The sequence below is a fragment of the Panthera pardus genome, unplaced genomic scaffold (genome assembly GCF_024362965.1).
Source record: "Panthera pardus isolate Hobbes unplaced genomic scaffold, ASM2436296v1 HiC_scaffold_7, whole genome shotgun sequence".
In the NCBI taxonomy this organism is placed as follows: Eukaryota; Metazoa; Chordata; class Mammalia; order Carnivora; family Felidae; genus Panthera; species Panthera pardus.
In genome coordinates this window covers 6,264,131-6,279,917 of record NW_026527002.1, presented here as the reverse complement: position 1 = coordinate 6,279,917, position 15,787 = coordinate 6,264,131, and the positions used below count along the sequence as shown (strand labels likewise).

Genomic DNA, 15,787 nt, shown 5'->3' with positions numbered 1-15,787 from the left:
CTCAATCTACACAGTCTCTTAATATGCAATGTGCATCTACAATAAAAACTAGGGGGAATGTGAAGAGACAGAAAAATGTGACAGAAGAAGCAAATAACAGATACAGGCTCACAAACGCTATCAATATGGGATTGAGTAGCCAAGAATCAGATGGACAGAACTGATGGGGGATTTCACTGGAGAATTTAAGTGTATTGAAAAGAATCAATTGGACATACCGCTTTGAGAACAAAACACTTTCTGAAATTAACAACTCCCAAATGGTTTGACAAAAGACTGGGCACAGCAGAAGACAGGCTCAGTAAACTCAAACAAGGTCAAAAGAAAATATTCAAATTGAAGGAGAGAAAGACAGACCAAAAGAAAAAAGAAAAGAAAGAAGGAAGGAAAATGGATGCAATAGAGCATCAAATAAGAAACACAAGGGAAGAAAGGGAAAATCTAACATGTATGGTTTGAGTCCCAGAAGCAGGAGAGAAGGAAACAGGTAAGAAGCAAAATCTGAAAGATGTTGAGTGAAAATTTTCCAAAATTGATGAAAGACATCAATCTACAGATATAAGAAAACGAGGGAGTTGAATGCAGGATAAATATAAAACCACACCACCTTTATTCTAGCTGTGGCAAGCCAAAACCAAAGAGAAAAACTGTAAGTCAGCCAGAGGAAAAAGTCATGTTACCTTCGGAGAAGCAGGACCTTACAACAAAAACTATAGAAGACAACAGATAATGGTGGGAGATCGTAAAGGCAAGGCTCAGCCTGGGATGTGACATACAGGTAGACACACGGACATTTTTGACATATCCAGAATATATAAAGATCTCTCTCTTTTTTTTAAAAGCAGTTTTCACGGCCAGGGTGGAGCCCAACACAGGGCTTGAACTCACGACCCTGAGATCAAGACCCTGAGATCAAGACCTGAGCTGAGATCAAGAGTCAGATGCTTAACCGACTAAGCCACCCAGGTGCCCCAGAATGTATAAAGAACTCTAATGGATCAAAAAGAAGACAGACAACACAACGGAAGAACAGGTCAAAGGCTTGTAGAGGCAGTTTACAATAGATGACATATGAACGGCCAACAAAAAGATGGTCAACATCATTAGTAATCAGGGGAATATGAACTAAAACCACAGGGAATTACCACTACACTGCCACCAGGATGACCGAGTTACAGGGGTGGACGACACTAAGTGCTGGTGAGGATGGGGTGTAAATTGGCTTGGGGTGTAAAACAGTTTGAAAAACTGATAGTATCTAGTATCCAAACATATACTGGATCCATTATCTGGCGGTCTCACTCCTGGGCATCCAATGGAAATAGGGCTTATGTTTGTCAAAAGACATGAATAAGAATATTAATATTAGCATTATTCTCAATAGCCCCACACTAGAAAACAACTCAAATGTCCTTCAAAAGTGAAACGGTTAAACGAACTGTGTTGTGTTAACACAAAGGAACACTGGGCAGCATTGAAAAATCACGAGTCACAATATGCAACAACGAGTGAATTTCAAAAAAAAAAATGCTGAGATAAAGAACCAGATGCAAAGATTACGTACTATGTAATTCCAAATGAAGTTCAAAAAAAAAAAAAAAAGGCTCAGCTAATACAGCTGACCCTTAAACAACATGCGGGTTGGGGTACTGACCGTCCCCATACGGTTGAAAATCTGCCTATAATTTTTGACTCTCCCCCAAACTTCACAGCCTCCTGTTGACTGGCTGCCTCACCAACAGCATAAACAGTCTATTAACATATATTTTGTATGTTATACACACTATATACTGTATTCTTACAATAGAGTAAGCTAGAGAAAAGAAAACATTACTAAGAAAATCATAAGAGGGGCGCCTGGGTGGCTCAGTCGGTTAAGCGTCTGACTTTGGCTCAGGTCACGATCTCACGGTTTGTGAGCTCGAGCCCCGCATCGGGCTCTGTGCTGACGGCTCAGAGCCTGAAGCTTGCTTCTGATCCTGTCTCCCTCTCTCTCTATCCCTCCCCAACCAGTGCTCTGTCTCTAAAGAATAAATAAGTGTAAGAAAAAAATTAAAAAAAGAAAAAAGAAAGAAAACCATAAGAGAAAATACTTTTAGAGTACTATCCTGTATCCAAAAAAAAAAAAAAAAAAAAAAAAAAAAAAAATCCATGTGCAAGTTGACCTAAGCAGTTCAAACCCATTGTTCACGGGTCAACTGTATATGGTTTGAGAACTTAAAAGAGCCGTTGGTTACCTGTGGGAGTAAAGACTGGGAGGAAGCAAGAGGGGGCCTTATGGATAGCTAAAATTATCCTGTACCTTGACCTAAAGCAGTGGGGAGTGATCTTGCCCCCAGAAAACATTTAGCAATGTCTGGAGACATTTGTCATTGTCCCATCTAGGGAAGGGTGCTATTGGCATCTAGGGGTAGAGGGCAGGGATACTGCTCAACACCCTACAATGCACAGGACAGTCTCCCAAACAGGGAGGTAGTCAATCCAATATGTCAGTGATGCTAAGGTGGAGAAAGGCTGGTCTAGATAGTTACATGGCGGTATACTCACGTAAGGTTTATTAAGTTGTACATTTAAGATGTGCACACTTTACTGTAACTTATGACTCAAATAAACAAAGGTAAAAGCAATAACAAATGTCACAAAAGTATGTTTAGCTCCTCACTGAAATTTAACAAACTTCTGTAGAAACTTTGTTTCAGTGTTATAAACAGTCTAACTCAATAGCGTCCTAATGACCTGCATCTGCCAGGAATAAGTCAGAACTCTTTTTGTACCGTTCCCATTAAATACCCAGAAGCATCTATACACTCCTATATAGGAGAAGACATATGAATTAGTATCTGGGTTATTGCTAGGAATGGATATCTGTAGAAATATAATAAAGGTCCAGTTAAAATCTTGGATTGGGAGTAACCTGTTCTGCGAGTGTTCTGCAAGACGAGCAAACATTTCTAATACATTTTAAGTCGATAAACGAGAGACGTCTTGCAACACGAGTAGTATGTGATGCTGAATGCCACGTGATCACAAGTGAACCAATGGTTCTTCTCTCCCTCCCTCTCTCACTGCAGGATTGTGCGTGATTATCAATGCAATGCCACAATTCCACAAAATCCTCAAAAGGAGGCAAAAGCAAGTGTCACTGGACAGGTTCCTTGTTAAAATTGCATAAAACAAAAAAGATTCCATTGAGCCAATAGATAGCAGTGATTCCATTATGATAGTGGAAGTTGTCCTACACGGTAATGATCCTCTCTCTTGTCTCCCTCATATCAGTCACAAAGGTTTTCAAAGGTAAGTGCAGGTTAATTTGCTCTTCTTTATATTTTGTATTTTCTTTATCTGTATTATATTATGATATTGTAATCATTTTTTTAAAAATTTTAATATTTAATCTTAGAGAGTGAGAGAGCGCATGAGCATGCGGGGCAAGGGCAGACAGAGGGAGACACAGAATCCGAAGCAGGCTCCAGACTCTGAGCTGAGAGCATACAGCCTGACATGGGACTCAAACTCATGAACTGTGAGATCATGACCTGAGGCGAAGTGGGGTGCTTAACTGACTGAGCCACCCAGGCGCCCCTGTAATCATTTTTATGTGATTATTTCGGGGTTGTGGAATGAATCATGTGAGTTTCCATTATTTCTTATGGAGAAATCGTCTTTGATACACAAGTGCTTTGGATTACAAGCATGTTTCCGGAATGAATCATGCTCGCAAGCCAAGGTTTTACTGTATATGGTATAAAGTCCACACTTTTGGGATTTTCTTGGAGCCGTCAGAAGATAACAGAAAAACAAATGTGTACTTTTAAGCAGTAGTCTAAGCTCGGTTCCAAAGGCAATAACTTATCACTGATTACCAAGAAATTACCTTAAATCTCATTCTTACTCCACCCTGAGATGTAAAATTCATTTGCAAAGGTGGGTAAGGCATATGTTGCCTCATGCTTTCCGCTGTCTTGCCACAAATGCAACAGCTCTGTCAGTTATGTTGATCTAGCCAGCCAGCCCTAGAAGGGTGACAAGTGCTAGGTGTTGCCAGCCTCAGAACTGCACCACAAACCTGTGTTCTAGCTCTTGAGCAGATACTGCTCAGGTAGCGTTAGAGGCGACGGGCACCTAACGGAGATAAACCAGACAACAAAGGATACTCCTCTACTTCACTGCTGGGCGACTAACAACCCACTGCTGGGTTGTAACCCAGGACCTCGGGGAGTCAAACTGCTAAGTAACCGCATGAGATGCCATTGTCTAAAATCCAAATGCTAACTGTATTCCAAAAGGGTTCTACAGTTTAGCGTAGAGTTAAATAATTAGTAGAAATTGAGCACTTCCAAACCAGAACAGTTAACTGGCTTTAAAAAAAAAATCAGTGAAATAATCGAAGTAAAACATCACTGCTGGGCAACAGGGCTGATGATGCCTATTTCACAAATGATTCCCCATGCAAATAGCTAGGATCTAATCAGCCGGATTAGAATCAGGGTGATTTCTTCTATGACTCCATAACATATACTATCACCTCATGCTTTCACTCATATCACACGCTGCATGTGTGCATGAATGGCTGCTGCAAAAGCTTATTCAATTGTACTACGAACTGACTCACCCATGCAGGTTGTCTAAACTCTCGAGCTGCTCAAGGTAAAATTCAGGGACCATCTCGATAGCACCGGGTAGTCAATGACTCACACTTATTATACTAAAGGCTAAGCTCTGACTCAGAGTGAACCCTGTTAGTTGCTGACTGACACCATACGTAGTTGAACAGAAGAAGGTCACATTGTGAGTCACCTGGTGGTGCACCAAAAACCAACTTGAAATATTCCCAATTGGATAGTGATTCACATTATAATCAGATCGGGACTTGACTTAACACAGGTGATTTCAAAACTCAGTTCTGCTGAACTGGCTTGGGAGACTGCTACAAGGTCACTCCCTACTTAATGCCCTGTATTTCTGTCTAAGAATACACGGTAGGGTAGGTGTACAGAGGTGCAAAGTCAAGGGTAAAATATCCAGTTCGCCCACTGGAAAGAACCATGGTCTCCCTCTTCAAGGATGCAAGCACAGTTCCCAGAAGGGCCTTCTTCGGAAGACACATCGTTCTTATAATCTTAAATGACTCTGCAAGGCCAGATGCTTCCTTGAAAGGTTCTGCCATAGAATTCCTAAACTGTTCTGTGAGGGCTGGACCTTGAGGCTACCAGCTGCATCTGTCCATGGAAGGTGAATGTCATTAGTCATTAGACTGCCACATGCAGAAATGAAAGAACTGTAGGATTTTGGGATTGATATTCAGGTGCCTGGAATGGAAGTCATTTAAAAGTGACTGCATTAAAATCAGAAAGCTTTTTTTCTCTTTCATTCTTGCTTGTCCACAAAGTCTGGAACAATAAAATCTCCTTGCTATGTAATTTTGAAGGCCTTTCCTAAAAAGCTCTCTTAAGTCAGCAGGAGGGAGATTTTAAGAATTTACAAAAAGCTCAAAAGTGATTTCTAAGGTAAAACTGCTCCAAGGGATTAATAGAACATACAACCAAATGCAGACTTCAGTGGGACCCTGAATTCCAATGCTGGCTCTCCCTCTAGCTTGATCTGTGATCTCAGTCTACCTTAGGTAAGTTATGAGGGTCTACCTTCCACTGTGAGAGACCCTAATCAAGCTGTGGGACACGAATAGCCAAATTACTTCCCGGTCTTTCTTGTGTTGTATATAACACATGGCCTCTAGTTTCCTATTTGTTAAAGGTTCATAAATCTGTAGCAAACAGGAAAACATCAGCCTGGTTATGTAGGAGCCCTAAGGAGAGGGTCAGGAGAACTAATTCTAATCATATTTGGGGCCCTATTTAACTGGAGATCTTCAGTAAGGAACTCTACCCTCTCTGAATGTTTCCTCAGCTGTAATACGTGAAGGAATCTGACTTTTATCATTCTAGGTATTTTTTCTTTCTTTCCTCTTAAAGTGATCTCTGTGACCAATCTGGGGCTCAAACTCACAACCCAGAGATCAAGAGTTGCATGCTCTAGGGACTGAACCAGCCAGATGCCCCTATCTTTCTATATTCTTTTTGGCTAAAATGTTTATAATCTCATCTTAGAGGAGTCAGCATTTCTAGCTCCCAAGGTAAGTTTCCAGATGCTCTTATACATAATTGACCTGGTGCAATATTTTAAGGCAGATATTGGATTTTCTGTATATACTATGACCTAACGTGTATTTTTTATACCTACCTGTTTCACAAAGTGAAGTATTTTGAAGGTTAGAGATAATTTTCTTAAAATGCTGTTTGAAATGTGTATGCAAATATTTCATAATTATTTGACATAGAGTCGAGATGATGTAGAAATGCATTGTATCTAACATTTACATATCAACATAGAAAATATTTAGTTTTTCTAATTTTGGTGATGGATATCTTCTACTATATTATACCAAAAAAAAGCATTTTGTTCCTGATCTTTTTCTATACTGTTTTGAAGGCGACTTAGCCAATTTAGCATAAATACAGTAACAGTAATAACAGTTTTTGTTTGGCATGTGGCAGAGCTCTAATGTATTAATTTACAGAATGTTGGCAGCTGCCCTATCAGGTAGAGCTTTTTTCTTATCCTCATACTGCAGACATAAAACAAAGGCACTAAACGTTAAGTAACTTGCCTGAGGTCACACACCGAGGCTGGGATTTGAATTTGAGTTTCAGAGCTCAGGAGTCTGACCTATCCGGCAACAGGGCCTCTCATACGCATTACTGATACGAGATACAAAAGATGCCACCTACTGAGAAGATAGGATCAGGCACAGCAGAGGTTATGAACAAAAATTAGGTTAGGAGCAAAACCAAGAATTTCCAGAGAGTCATGTCATTACAAATGTCCTTGCCAAGTCTGGGGAGGAAGTCAGTTCATTTCTTGAACTCAGGACCCTTGTTTAGTCAATTCCATAATCTGGAACCACTAGAAGAAGCCAAGCCACGCAAGGGCCCTGGGCCCCGCAGGAGGGGGACAGACCCAAGTGGGGTGAATGGAGACTGGTGCAGGAACTCAGGCTCTCCCCATACTCCAGGGGCAATACGGAGCCAACAGGGCGGGTGACTGCTTCTGCCAGGCTGTGGACGAGAGGAGTCCAGCCCGCACACAAGGCGCCGGGCGCGGTTGGGACGCCCAGCCAACTCCAGCCAGTCCGCCTGGTTGGGACAACCGGGGTCCAAAGGCGCGACGGGCCTCCGCCGGATTCGGAGAAGCAAAGGAAGGCAGGCGAGAGTTCCCCTCGAGCGCGCTCCTTCTCCGGGACGGAAACCATTCACGTTCACTCCTCTAACCTGGCGGCCGCGGGCGCAGCAGCTGCAGCAGCAGCTGCACGCCGGGTTCCCAGCCCGCGCCCCCGCTCTGGCTTCGAGCACCATCCACCGCCGCGTCCCGCCCGCTGCTCGGGTCGCGCGCAGGGCCTGGCCGCCCGCCGGGATCTTCCTCTGAAACTGGCGAGTCCGGAAAACCCACTCCCGTCTCCGAGCGCCGCCTCCACCGGGGCCCTTCCCCGCCCACTCACCCCCCACGCGGGGTGGGCGGGTCGCCGGGCACAAACCCCCCGGGGCGCACCGTTTCCCGCCCACTGCCCGGACGCCGCGCACGCAGACCCCGCCCGAAAACGCCCACCCGCTCGCGGCTCGCATCCCCCTCCGAGGCCCCACCCCGCCCACTCCCCATAGCTGGGGGAGGGGAGTCGCCAAGCCCCCCCCCCCCCCACCCCCCCCCCGTCTCCCGGTGCCCTCCTGCCGGCGCGAGGCCCCTCCTTGGTCCCCGGCGCGCGCACGCCCCCTTGCAGTCCCCGCAGCCGGGGCGCCCCGACTCGCTCCAACTTACCGAGCGCAGCTCCGAGAGTGCGGAAGACCCAACCGCCAGGGTTTGCTCCAGAAAAACACCCGCGGTGCCCGCACCTTAACCGCCGTGGCCAAGGCTGGGGGCACAGTTCAGTCCATTCTGTTTTCAAGAGCTTAAGCGCAGACCCTCCAGGGTCCGGCTTCCCGCGCCCACCTGCCGGGTCCCCCGCCTGAGTTGCGCTTTTCCTAAAGGGAGGCTCTGCGAGTCGGGGAGTGTCTCCTCTTCCTTCCCACCTGCGCTCCAGCTGCCCGCCTCCAGCGCCCGGCCGCTTCCTCGCCCTTCTCCCTACCGGTGAGAACGCCGACGTTTCCACCGCCTGGAGTTCCCCACAGCTACTTCGGGGCTCAGTACGCATTTCAGGCTAAAAAGGCCACCCTCCCGCGTCCTCTACCCACTCACTGACCTCAGGCCACAGAGGTTGAGTCGTGCGGACGGCCGGGTGCACCCGGCAGAAACTGATCCTGGGGGCTGGACGCCCCCCTGGGGACCCAGGCACACCCTCAGCCCATACACCCCCACGGTACGCACTGACCAACCTACGCGGCTGGACCCGCGGATGAGGCGACCGCTCCGCTCCCGCCACCGCGGCGACAACGAGGGCTCCGGGCCTTGCGTGCGCGCCCCGCTCCGCCCCGGCCACTTCCCACCCCGAGGCCTTAGGGTGAGTCCGAGAGGGGGCAGGGGGGCTGGGGATGCGGGGTACTCACGCTTCCACCGTCCGCGCGGCCAGCCGGAGGGGAAGCTCCGGCCAGCTCGCCTCCGTCGGCCGTGCGCATGCGTCCCGCGTGTGCCTTATTTCTTATCACAGTACCAACTGGTGGCTTTACTACGCCCGCGGTCGCTCTCCCCGGTTTTCCTCTTCCTCCGGCTCGGTCTTTCCTCTCGCCGCCTTCTCCCTCCCTCAAGCTCCCTCCGCTCTGCCTCCTCCCCGCCCCCTCACTCCCTCCTCCCGGGCCGGGCTATCCCGGTCTCGCCTCCCTCTGGCGGCGGCGCGCTCCACTGCGGCGGGGGTCCGGGGGTCGCCCCAGGCTCCAAGCCGGACCCAATCCGCGGCGGGACTGCAGCCCCCTCCTCCGGCCCGGGATTAGGCAGAATCGAGGGTGTGGGCGCGGAGCCGGGCGAGCGCGGAGGTCGTCTGCAAACCCCCCCTCTGCGCTCCCTCCGCTTCGGCGCGCGGGGGCCGAGCGAGACTCCGCTGTGCCGGAATGCTTGCTCAGACCTTGTGAATGAAGGAGGGCGGAGGGAGGTGCGAGTGTGAGTGTGCCGGGGGTGCGCCCCGAGCGGAGGGGGTGCTCACGCCGTGGACTCCCCCGCCTCTGGAGGGCAGCCCCCTACCTTCTGTCTTTCCCCGGGCTTCTCCTAGCTCTGCCTTCCCCCTTCCCCCCGTGCAGCTTCGTCCCACCCCCGTGCAGCTTCAGCCTCTGCTGGTCCCTCTCTGGAAAGGGGTTCCACGCCCTCTTCCTGCCGCCGTTGCCGGACGCCCCACCGGGGTGGGGGGTGGGGAGGTGGGGGCTGGCTGGCTCCGGATTCCGGATCCCGCTGAGACCCCAGGCTGCTGCCTTCCGTCCCCAGGGGCTCCGAAGTCTGGGGGTAGGGAGAGCCCTGAAGGGGGGGGTGGTGGGGAACGCTGCCGCCCAGCTCTGCGGGCACAGAGCATCGAGTGTCCCTATACACCCCGCCGCGTGCCCTCGGGAGCGAGGCGCAGGCGGAGGCCGGAGCCCTGCGCCGGAGCTCGGAGGGCTAAACTGAAGCTGGAAGCTGACCTGACACAAAAATAACATCACGTCATTTCCTCCCCGGCCTCCAGAGCTTGCAGACGCTGAGGGCAGGGGAGTGGGAGCGCGAGGTGGGGGCGGAGGCGCGTCGGGGGTAGGCTTGGAGGAAGGGGGTTGAGCGACGCGCTGAGAGCGAGAGTTTGAGAAGCAGGCTCAGGAAGGGCGAGGGCTCCCTCCCGCTGGCATTGACACTGGAAGGAAATGGTCCAGGGAAAAGTAGCTTCGAGGGTCTACTACGGAAAGGGGGTGTCAGGCGAGGCGCCGGCGTCTTTTCCTTGAACGTGCTCAGGCTTCTCGACCTTACCACCCAAACTCTCTGTCCCGCGCCCCCCCTGCCCCTTGCTGGCCAGAGCCCCTGCTGGCCGGGCTTGGAGTGGGTCGGTGGGGGTTGGAAGGAGCTGGGGATGCTGGCGTCCCGGTGAGGCCGGGGGTGGGGCGTGGGTGGAGACAATGGTACTCACGGGCATGGGCGAGCTCTGCCCCGCGCAGGCATCCTCTTCCTTGGGCAGGCGTTCCCCTGGGGGCCTAGGCAGTGCCAGAGCCGCCCGGAGCAGGAGCGAGAGGCGGCCTGGCCGCTCCCCGTGCCCCCGCGAGAGCCCAGCCGCCGGCAGGGCGCAAGCGGGAAGCAGGAGGGAGAAGTCCGGGTGCTGCTGGGGAGCCCCAGAAGGGGGTCGCTGGAGAAGGTGAGAGAAGAATCGGGCGAGGCCAGAGAGGCTAAAAAGCAGGTTGAGCAGCTTCGGGGCAGCGGGCGCGTCTGAGAGCTGTGCAGGGCCGGCGGCAGGAAGAGCAAAAAGTAGGGGGAGAGAAACAAAACCAACACGCCATTAGTGTTGGGTCCAGCTACAGACTGAAAATGTGCTTTTAGTGCCATTTCTACAGCATTTAGAGGCTGTACATTGGGGTGCAAGAGAAGGTCGGCGAGAGCAAAAGGAAAGGCCTTTGGTTAGATTGTCCTTCCCCTTTCTCTCCTTACCCCCCTTTCTTCTTCCTCTCCCCTTGCCCTTTCTAACTTGGCTCCCCATTGTCGTTCTTGGACCAGCTTCAATAACAACCTGGAGCTTGTTGGAAATACAGAATCTGGGACCCTGTCCTGAATATTGCATCAGAATCTGAATGTTAACATTCCCAGGAGTTTCGTGTGCACCTTAAGTATGAGATGCCTCTGTGTTCATATCTCTTGGTTCTTTAGAGTCTCCTATGAATGCAATTCTCCTAGTTCACTTAAAAATTTTTTTTAATGTTTTATTTATTTTTGAGACAGAACATGAGCCGGGGAGGGGCAGAGAGAGAGCGCAAGACAGAATCCGAAGCAGGCTCCAGGCTCTGAGCTGTGGGCACAGAGCCCGACGTGGGGCTCAAACTCACCAACGGTGAGATCATGACTTGAGCCAAAGTCGGACGCTTAACTGACTGAGCCACCCAGGCGCCCCACTCCCAGTTCACTTTCACAACTCTTGCTCTCCTCTCTTTCCCTCTCACCTTTCCCACCTCCCAAGGTGCCTGGAGCTCTTCCTGCTGGAGGCACAGAAGTTGGACTTGGTTACTACTAACCAAGTGTCTAGAGAAGTGTCTGGGGAGAATTGGATAGTGGCAGAAGACTGAGGGATCCCAGACCCTGGCCGAGTGGAAGACGGGGCTGGCTCATTTGACTTTGGTCATGCTGGTGAGAGTGGGTGGGATACCAGGACTGCTCTGGGGGCTCATGAGGGCACAGTATGCAGGGCCCCTTTCTGCACCCTATGTATCCATCTTATTCTCAGGAATGCAGGCCTTTCCACCTTCCACTTCTTGCTTAGGATATCTACAAGGCCAGTGTGAAGGTAAAATTATTGTTATTATTTTCTTTGAAAGTAGAGGGAAGCATTCATTTAGAAAGAAGCCCAGGGTTCTAGACTCAGCCTTGCAACTAACACCACGGCTAACCTTGGGAAAGTCTCTTTATTCTTTGAATTTTTCTACTTCACTTGTGAAGTAAAGGGATTGAAGTCAGTGGTTTTTTAAGGTCACCTGCCTAGTCAGACTCTCATTTTTGAGCTCTTAGAGCTTCTTGGTCCACTAACGTTGAGTGAAGTTACGGTCCAGAACCTAACTCAGCCAATCCAAACAGCCCGCTCAAGCAAAACAAAAAGTTTAATCTGTTTGTGAAAAACAAGAGTGGTGGTTGCCAAGAAAAGTGAAGATGGAGGCGAGACGCCGCGAATAAAAGTGACTGGGTGGCGAGGCGCGGGAGGGGACCAGGCTAGTGGGCGGGAAGGGAGGGAGTCCCTAGGGCGCGGCGGCCGCTCTCCAGGGTCCTGAAGGCGGGAGCGGCCGCGGGCGGCCTCGTGGGCTCGGCGAGGATCCCCCCACCCCCACCCCCGCTTTGTAGTTGCCAGGCCCGGCATGTTTTCTTTGGGCGGTGGAAGTCTTGTGGGAAGCGATTGTCGGGAGGGAGGAGGGAAACCTAGCAACCTATTCTCATTCATGAGACCCTTTCTTGGAAGCCACCGAGCTTGTTGGCTGATTTGTCTTTCGGTCGTTTGTATGCGCTCGGGGAGAGAGTGAAGCTTGGTTTGCATTTCCGAGTAAGTTCACACTGTGTCGCTTCCCTTATTACCTTTTCCTGGAGAATGGGGTCTTTCTCCTAGTATTCTCATTGTCCCCGTTCGTTGCTGCTCTCCCCTCCCCCGCTTTCTGGCATCGTGCGTTTATTTTAGGGGTTGGAGCTGAGAGCCCCGGAAGCTTCTGGAGCAGCGCCAACAGCTCACTCGAGGCAGGGGGAAATGAGAGATTTGGAAAACGCTCAGAGCCTCCGGCCTTGCCTTGGCGCCCAGCATTCGTCATTCAGGGGAGGAGGGCAGAGGACGAACCCCTTGGTCTGGGGTTGGGGTGGGGGCTCAGTCGGCGCCAAGTGAGCTCAGACGCCGCCGCCAGCTGGACCTGGGCGGGTCTCAGCTAACTTCGCGCGCACCTGCCAGTTACAGCTGGCCGGTGGCCGGCCGTGGCAGTGTATGCCTCCAGCGCGCAGCTGGATGGCAGCAGAAACCTAACCGGAGGAGGGCACAGGGTCCTGAAGGACCCTGTGCAAAGGAAGTCAGGAAAGAACCGGGTCAGTCCCTGGTTACCCAGAGCTTGAGTAAGCCCACCCACGACCTTTCCCGACCAACCTTCATTTGAGGGCTTGAACTAAGTTTAAACTGCTGAAAATGAGCAGCAGGCACGCTTCTGCGATACATGCCCCACTCCTAGGGGCCTGAAGGAAGCCTCTTGGGACATCCATGGGTCCCAGAATTTGTGTCTCAAGTTCATATTTTCAAATGGTCTTGTGAGAATGTCTGAACCTGTAACCTGACCCTTCCCTCTTCTCCCCTTCCAAGTCCTTCTTCTTGGGTAGTTTGCACCCCCCCCCCCCCCCCACGTTCGCTTCATTAGGCATTTTGCTTCGGTCCTTTGCTTCAAGACAGAGACGCTTGTGAGGGAAAATAGTGGAAATGTTCAGGCAGGATAAAAGTCTGAAACTCAGCCCCAGAAACACAAAGCCCGGCTCCACTGCTCCTTTGGAGACATTCAGCTTTTACCCTTCCCTGCACTGGTCTTTTCTCTCAGGATCAGCAGCCTGCCCTCCAATGCTGGCTGGTGTCTGGACACACTGCAGTCACAGGGAGTCTGGGGAGGGGCCGCTGGCTTCTCTAACAAGCAGGGATGTGAAGCATGATAGGTGTAGGGTGCTGAAATCTGACTTCCTCTGGCCCTCCTGGCAAGGACAGAGCTCTGGGAGTATTAGTGTAGCCACAAAATTCGATCTGAGACAAGTTATCTGAGGAAAGACCTTCACCTGCCCGCAGTACTCTAGAGATCCCTGTCTTCCTGTTAGGCCAGATTCTAGATGACAGTCAGACGATTTCACTAATATTAGCTGCAAAATGGAATCATCTTGGAATCTGTATTCTTGGAAGCACTGCTCCTTAGGGATCCAAAAGACTTAGGGAATACTTTATGAAGATCGAATGTCCATTTCCCTAATTAATCATATTGGCTATTGAACCATGTCAAGGAAAACATCACCACATCCAAATCAATATATGCAAAGTGTCATCCCTTTAGAAGGCAAATTGAAAATTTTTATTCACCCTTAAATAGCATCGTTTCATAAAAGAAACATCCATGGCAAGATTGAACTACTTTTAACGAAAAATTTCTGAGAGGCTTTAGAATAAAAATCACAGTTAGAATGGAATTTGAAATTGATTTAATTTTATAAGATGACCTGTTTTTTCCCCCTGGATTCTTTTTTTTCTCTTCAAAATTCTGTTTTGGTGTGGTTTGTCCATATTATATATTTTTATTTTATGCTATTTGGAGAGACAGTTCCTCCACTGGGATCCAAGAATCTAATTGACAGTGATTTAAAGCTATAATGGCAAGTCTTTGCTTGTGCTGACTACAAACCATGCAGATTGGAAAATGTCAAGATATAAGATAGACAGATCATGGATATTAAAGTCACAGGTTAATATGAATTTGAGGCCAACCAAACTGTTAATAACATGTTTCTATTAGGGTTCACTTCAAATCTCAGTGTTCCTAGTGAAAGTACAACTGTTAAAAAGAATATCCCTGTAGCTCATAATTAGCTCTGACTTCATACATTCTTTTAATAACTTTTTAAGTGGATCTATGCTTAGGGCTTCTATGGAGGTGTTATAAGTAATTGTCGTATAATGGAACATTGATAGTGACGAAGGCGGGGCTAGGAACAGAAGTGGAGGGGACTAGAAATGAGGACTACTTAGGTGACATGGATGTCTGGGGAAAGGACTCACTGCAGGTTCTGTCTGCTCAGTTCCTTCAGAGACACCTGGGCCCTCTGCCTCCCGCTGATGTTGTCAACCACAGGAGGAGCTTAGGGTAGGAGGTGGGTCTTTATTTGAATATACAGTCTATCCATATATTTATTGGCATTATATGCAAAGCTGAACTCTTGATTTTCCCCTCCAAACTTTCTTCTCCATCTCAGTGAATGGCAACTTGATCATTTTGGTTTAGGTCAAAAACATTGGAGTATCCCTGACTTCTCTCTTTCTTTCATACACTTCAGCAAACTCCCAGCTGCTTCTTATATTCGTAGCTATCACTCTGTGTTGTAGGCTGAATTGGGTCTCCTCCTAAAATCATATGTGGAAGTTCTGAACCCAGTACCCCAGAGTATGACCTTGTTAAAAAATAGGGTGGTAGCAGATATAATTAGTTAAGATGAAGCATGTTAGAATGGCGTAGGCCCCTAACCCAGTATGACTGGTGTAAAATAAAAGGCAGAAATTTGGACAGAGACACACACACACACAGGGAGAATTCCACGTGAAAACGAAAGTAGAGATCAGGGTGATGCATCTACAAGCCAAGGAATGCCAAAGATTGCCAGCAAACCATCAGAAACGAGGAAGAGGCATGGAACAGATTCTCTCTCAGAAGAAATCTGGCCACAAGACTGAAACACAGAAACCCTTCCTCAGTTTCCAGCCTGTTGGCCTGCTCTGCGGATTTCAGACTTGCCAGCCAACACAACTGAATGAGTCAATTCCTTAAGATAAATCTCCCTCTCCCTCTCCCTCTCCTTCTCCTCCTCCTTCTCCCTTTCTCCTCCCTCCCCTCCCCCCTTCTCCCTGTCTCATAATCTACCTATCACCTATATATCCTATAGTTTCTGGTTCTCTGGAGAACCTCGACTAGTACTCTGTGGTACAGGTCTTAACCATCATTCACCTGGACTATTGGGTTATCCTCCTCGCTGGTATTTCTATTTCCCCTTTGTCTCATTTTGCCTCATTTTGCCTCATATTCCCTTAATACCGAAGCCAGGATTTTTCTTTAAAATGTAGGTCAGGTTAGGTCACTCTGTAACTCCAAACTTCGTATTGGCTTCTTATTTCAGAGTAAAACCCAAAGACCTTACACTAGCCCTCAAGGCACGACATGAATAGTCGCATCCTACCACGAAGGTTTCCTCTTCCTATACAGCTAGTCTTGCAATATTGGTTTTCCATAGCACTTCTTACTGTTTGACGTGCTATATATTTACTTCTCTATTTGTGTGACGAATGCAGTAACTTTTTGTTTTTTGTTCATTGCTATATGAATAGGGTCTA

General features: G+C 49.1%; 1 protein-coding gene across 3 annotated transcripts in view; it reads right to left on the bottom strand.

Moving 5' to 3' along the window:
* Positions 1–15,787, bottom strand: part of RGS20 (regulator of G protein signaling 20) — an 86,004-nt gene that overhangs the window by 49,190 nt on the left and 21,027 nt on the right. Inside the window, exon 2 of one of the 3 annotated variants that reach the window (XM_019435239.2) lies at positions 10,124–10,423. The exons of 1 other annotated variant lie outside the window; for it this stretch is intronic. In XM_019435239.2, coding sequence (XP_019290784.2) covers positions 10,124–10,423 — 300 coding nt within the window. Of the gene's footprint in view, positions 1–8,594; positions 9,241–10,123; positions 10,424–15,787 lie in introns of those variants that run through there. One more of the 3 variants, XM_019435241.2, reaches the window with a different exon arrangement.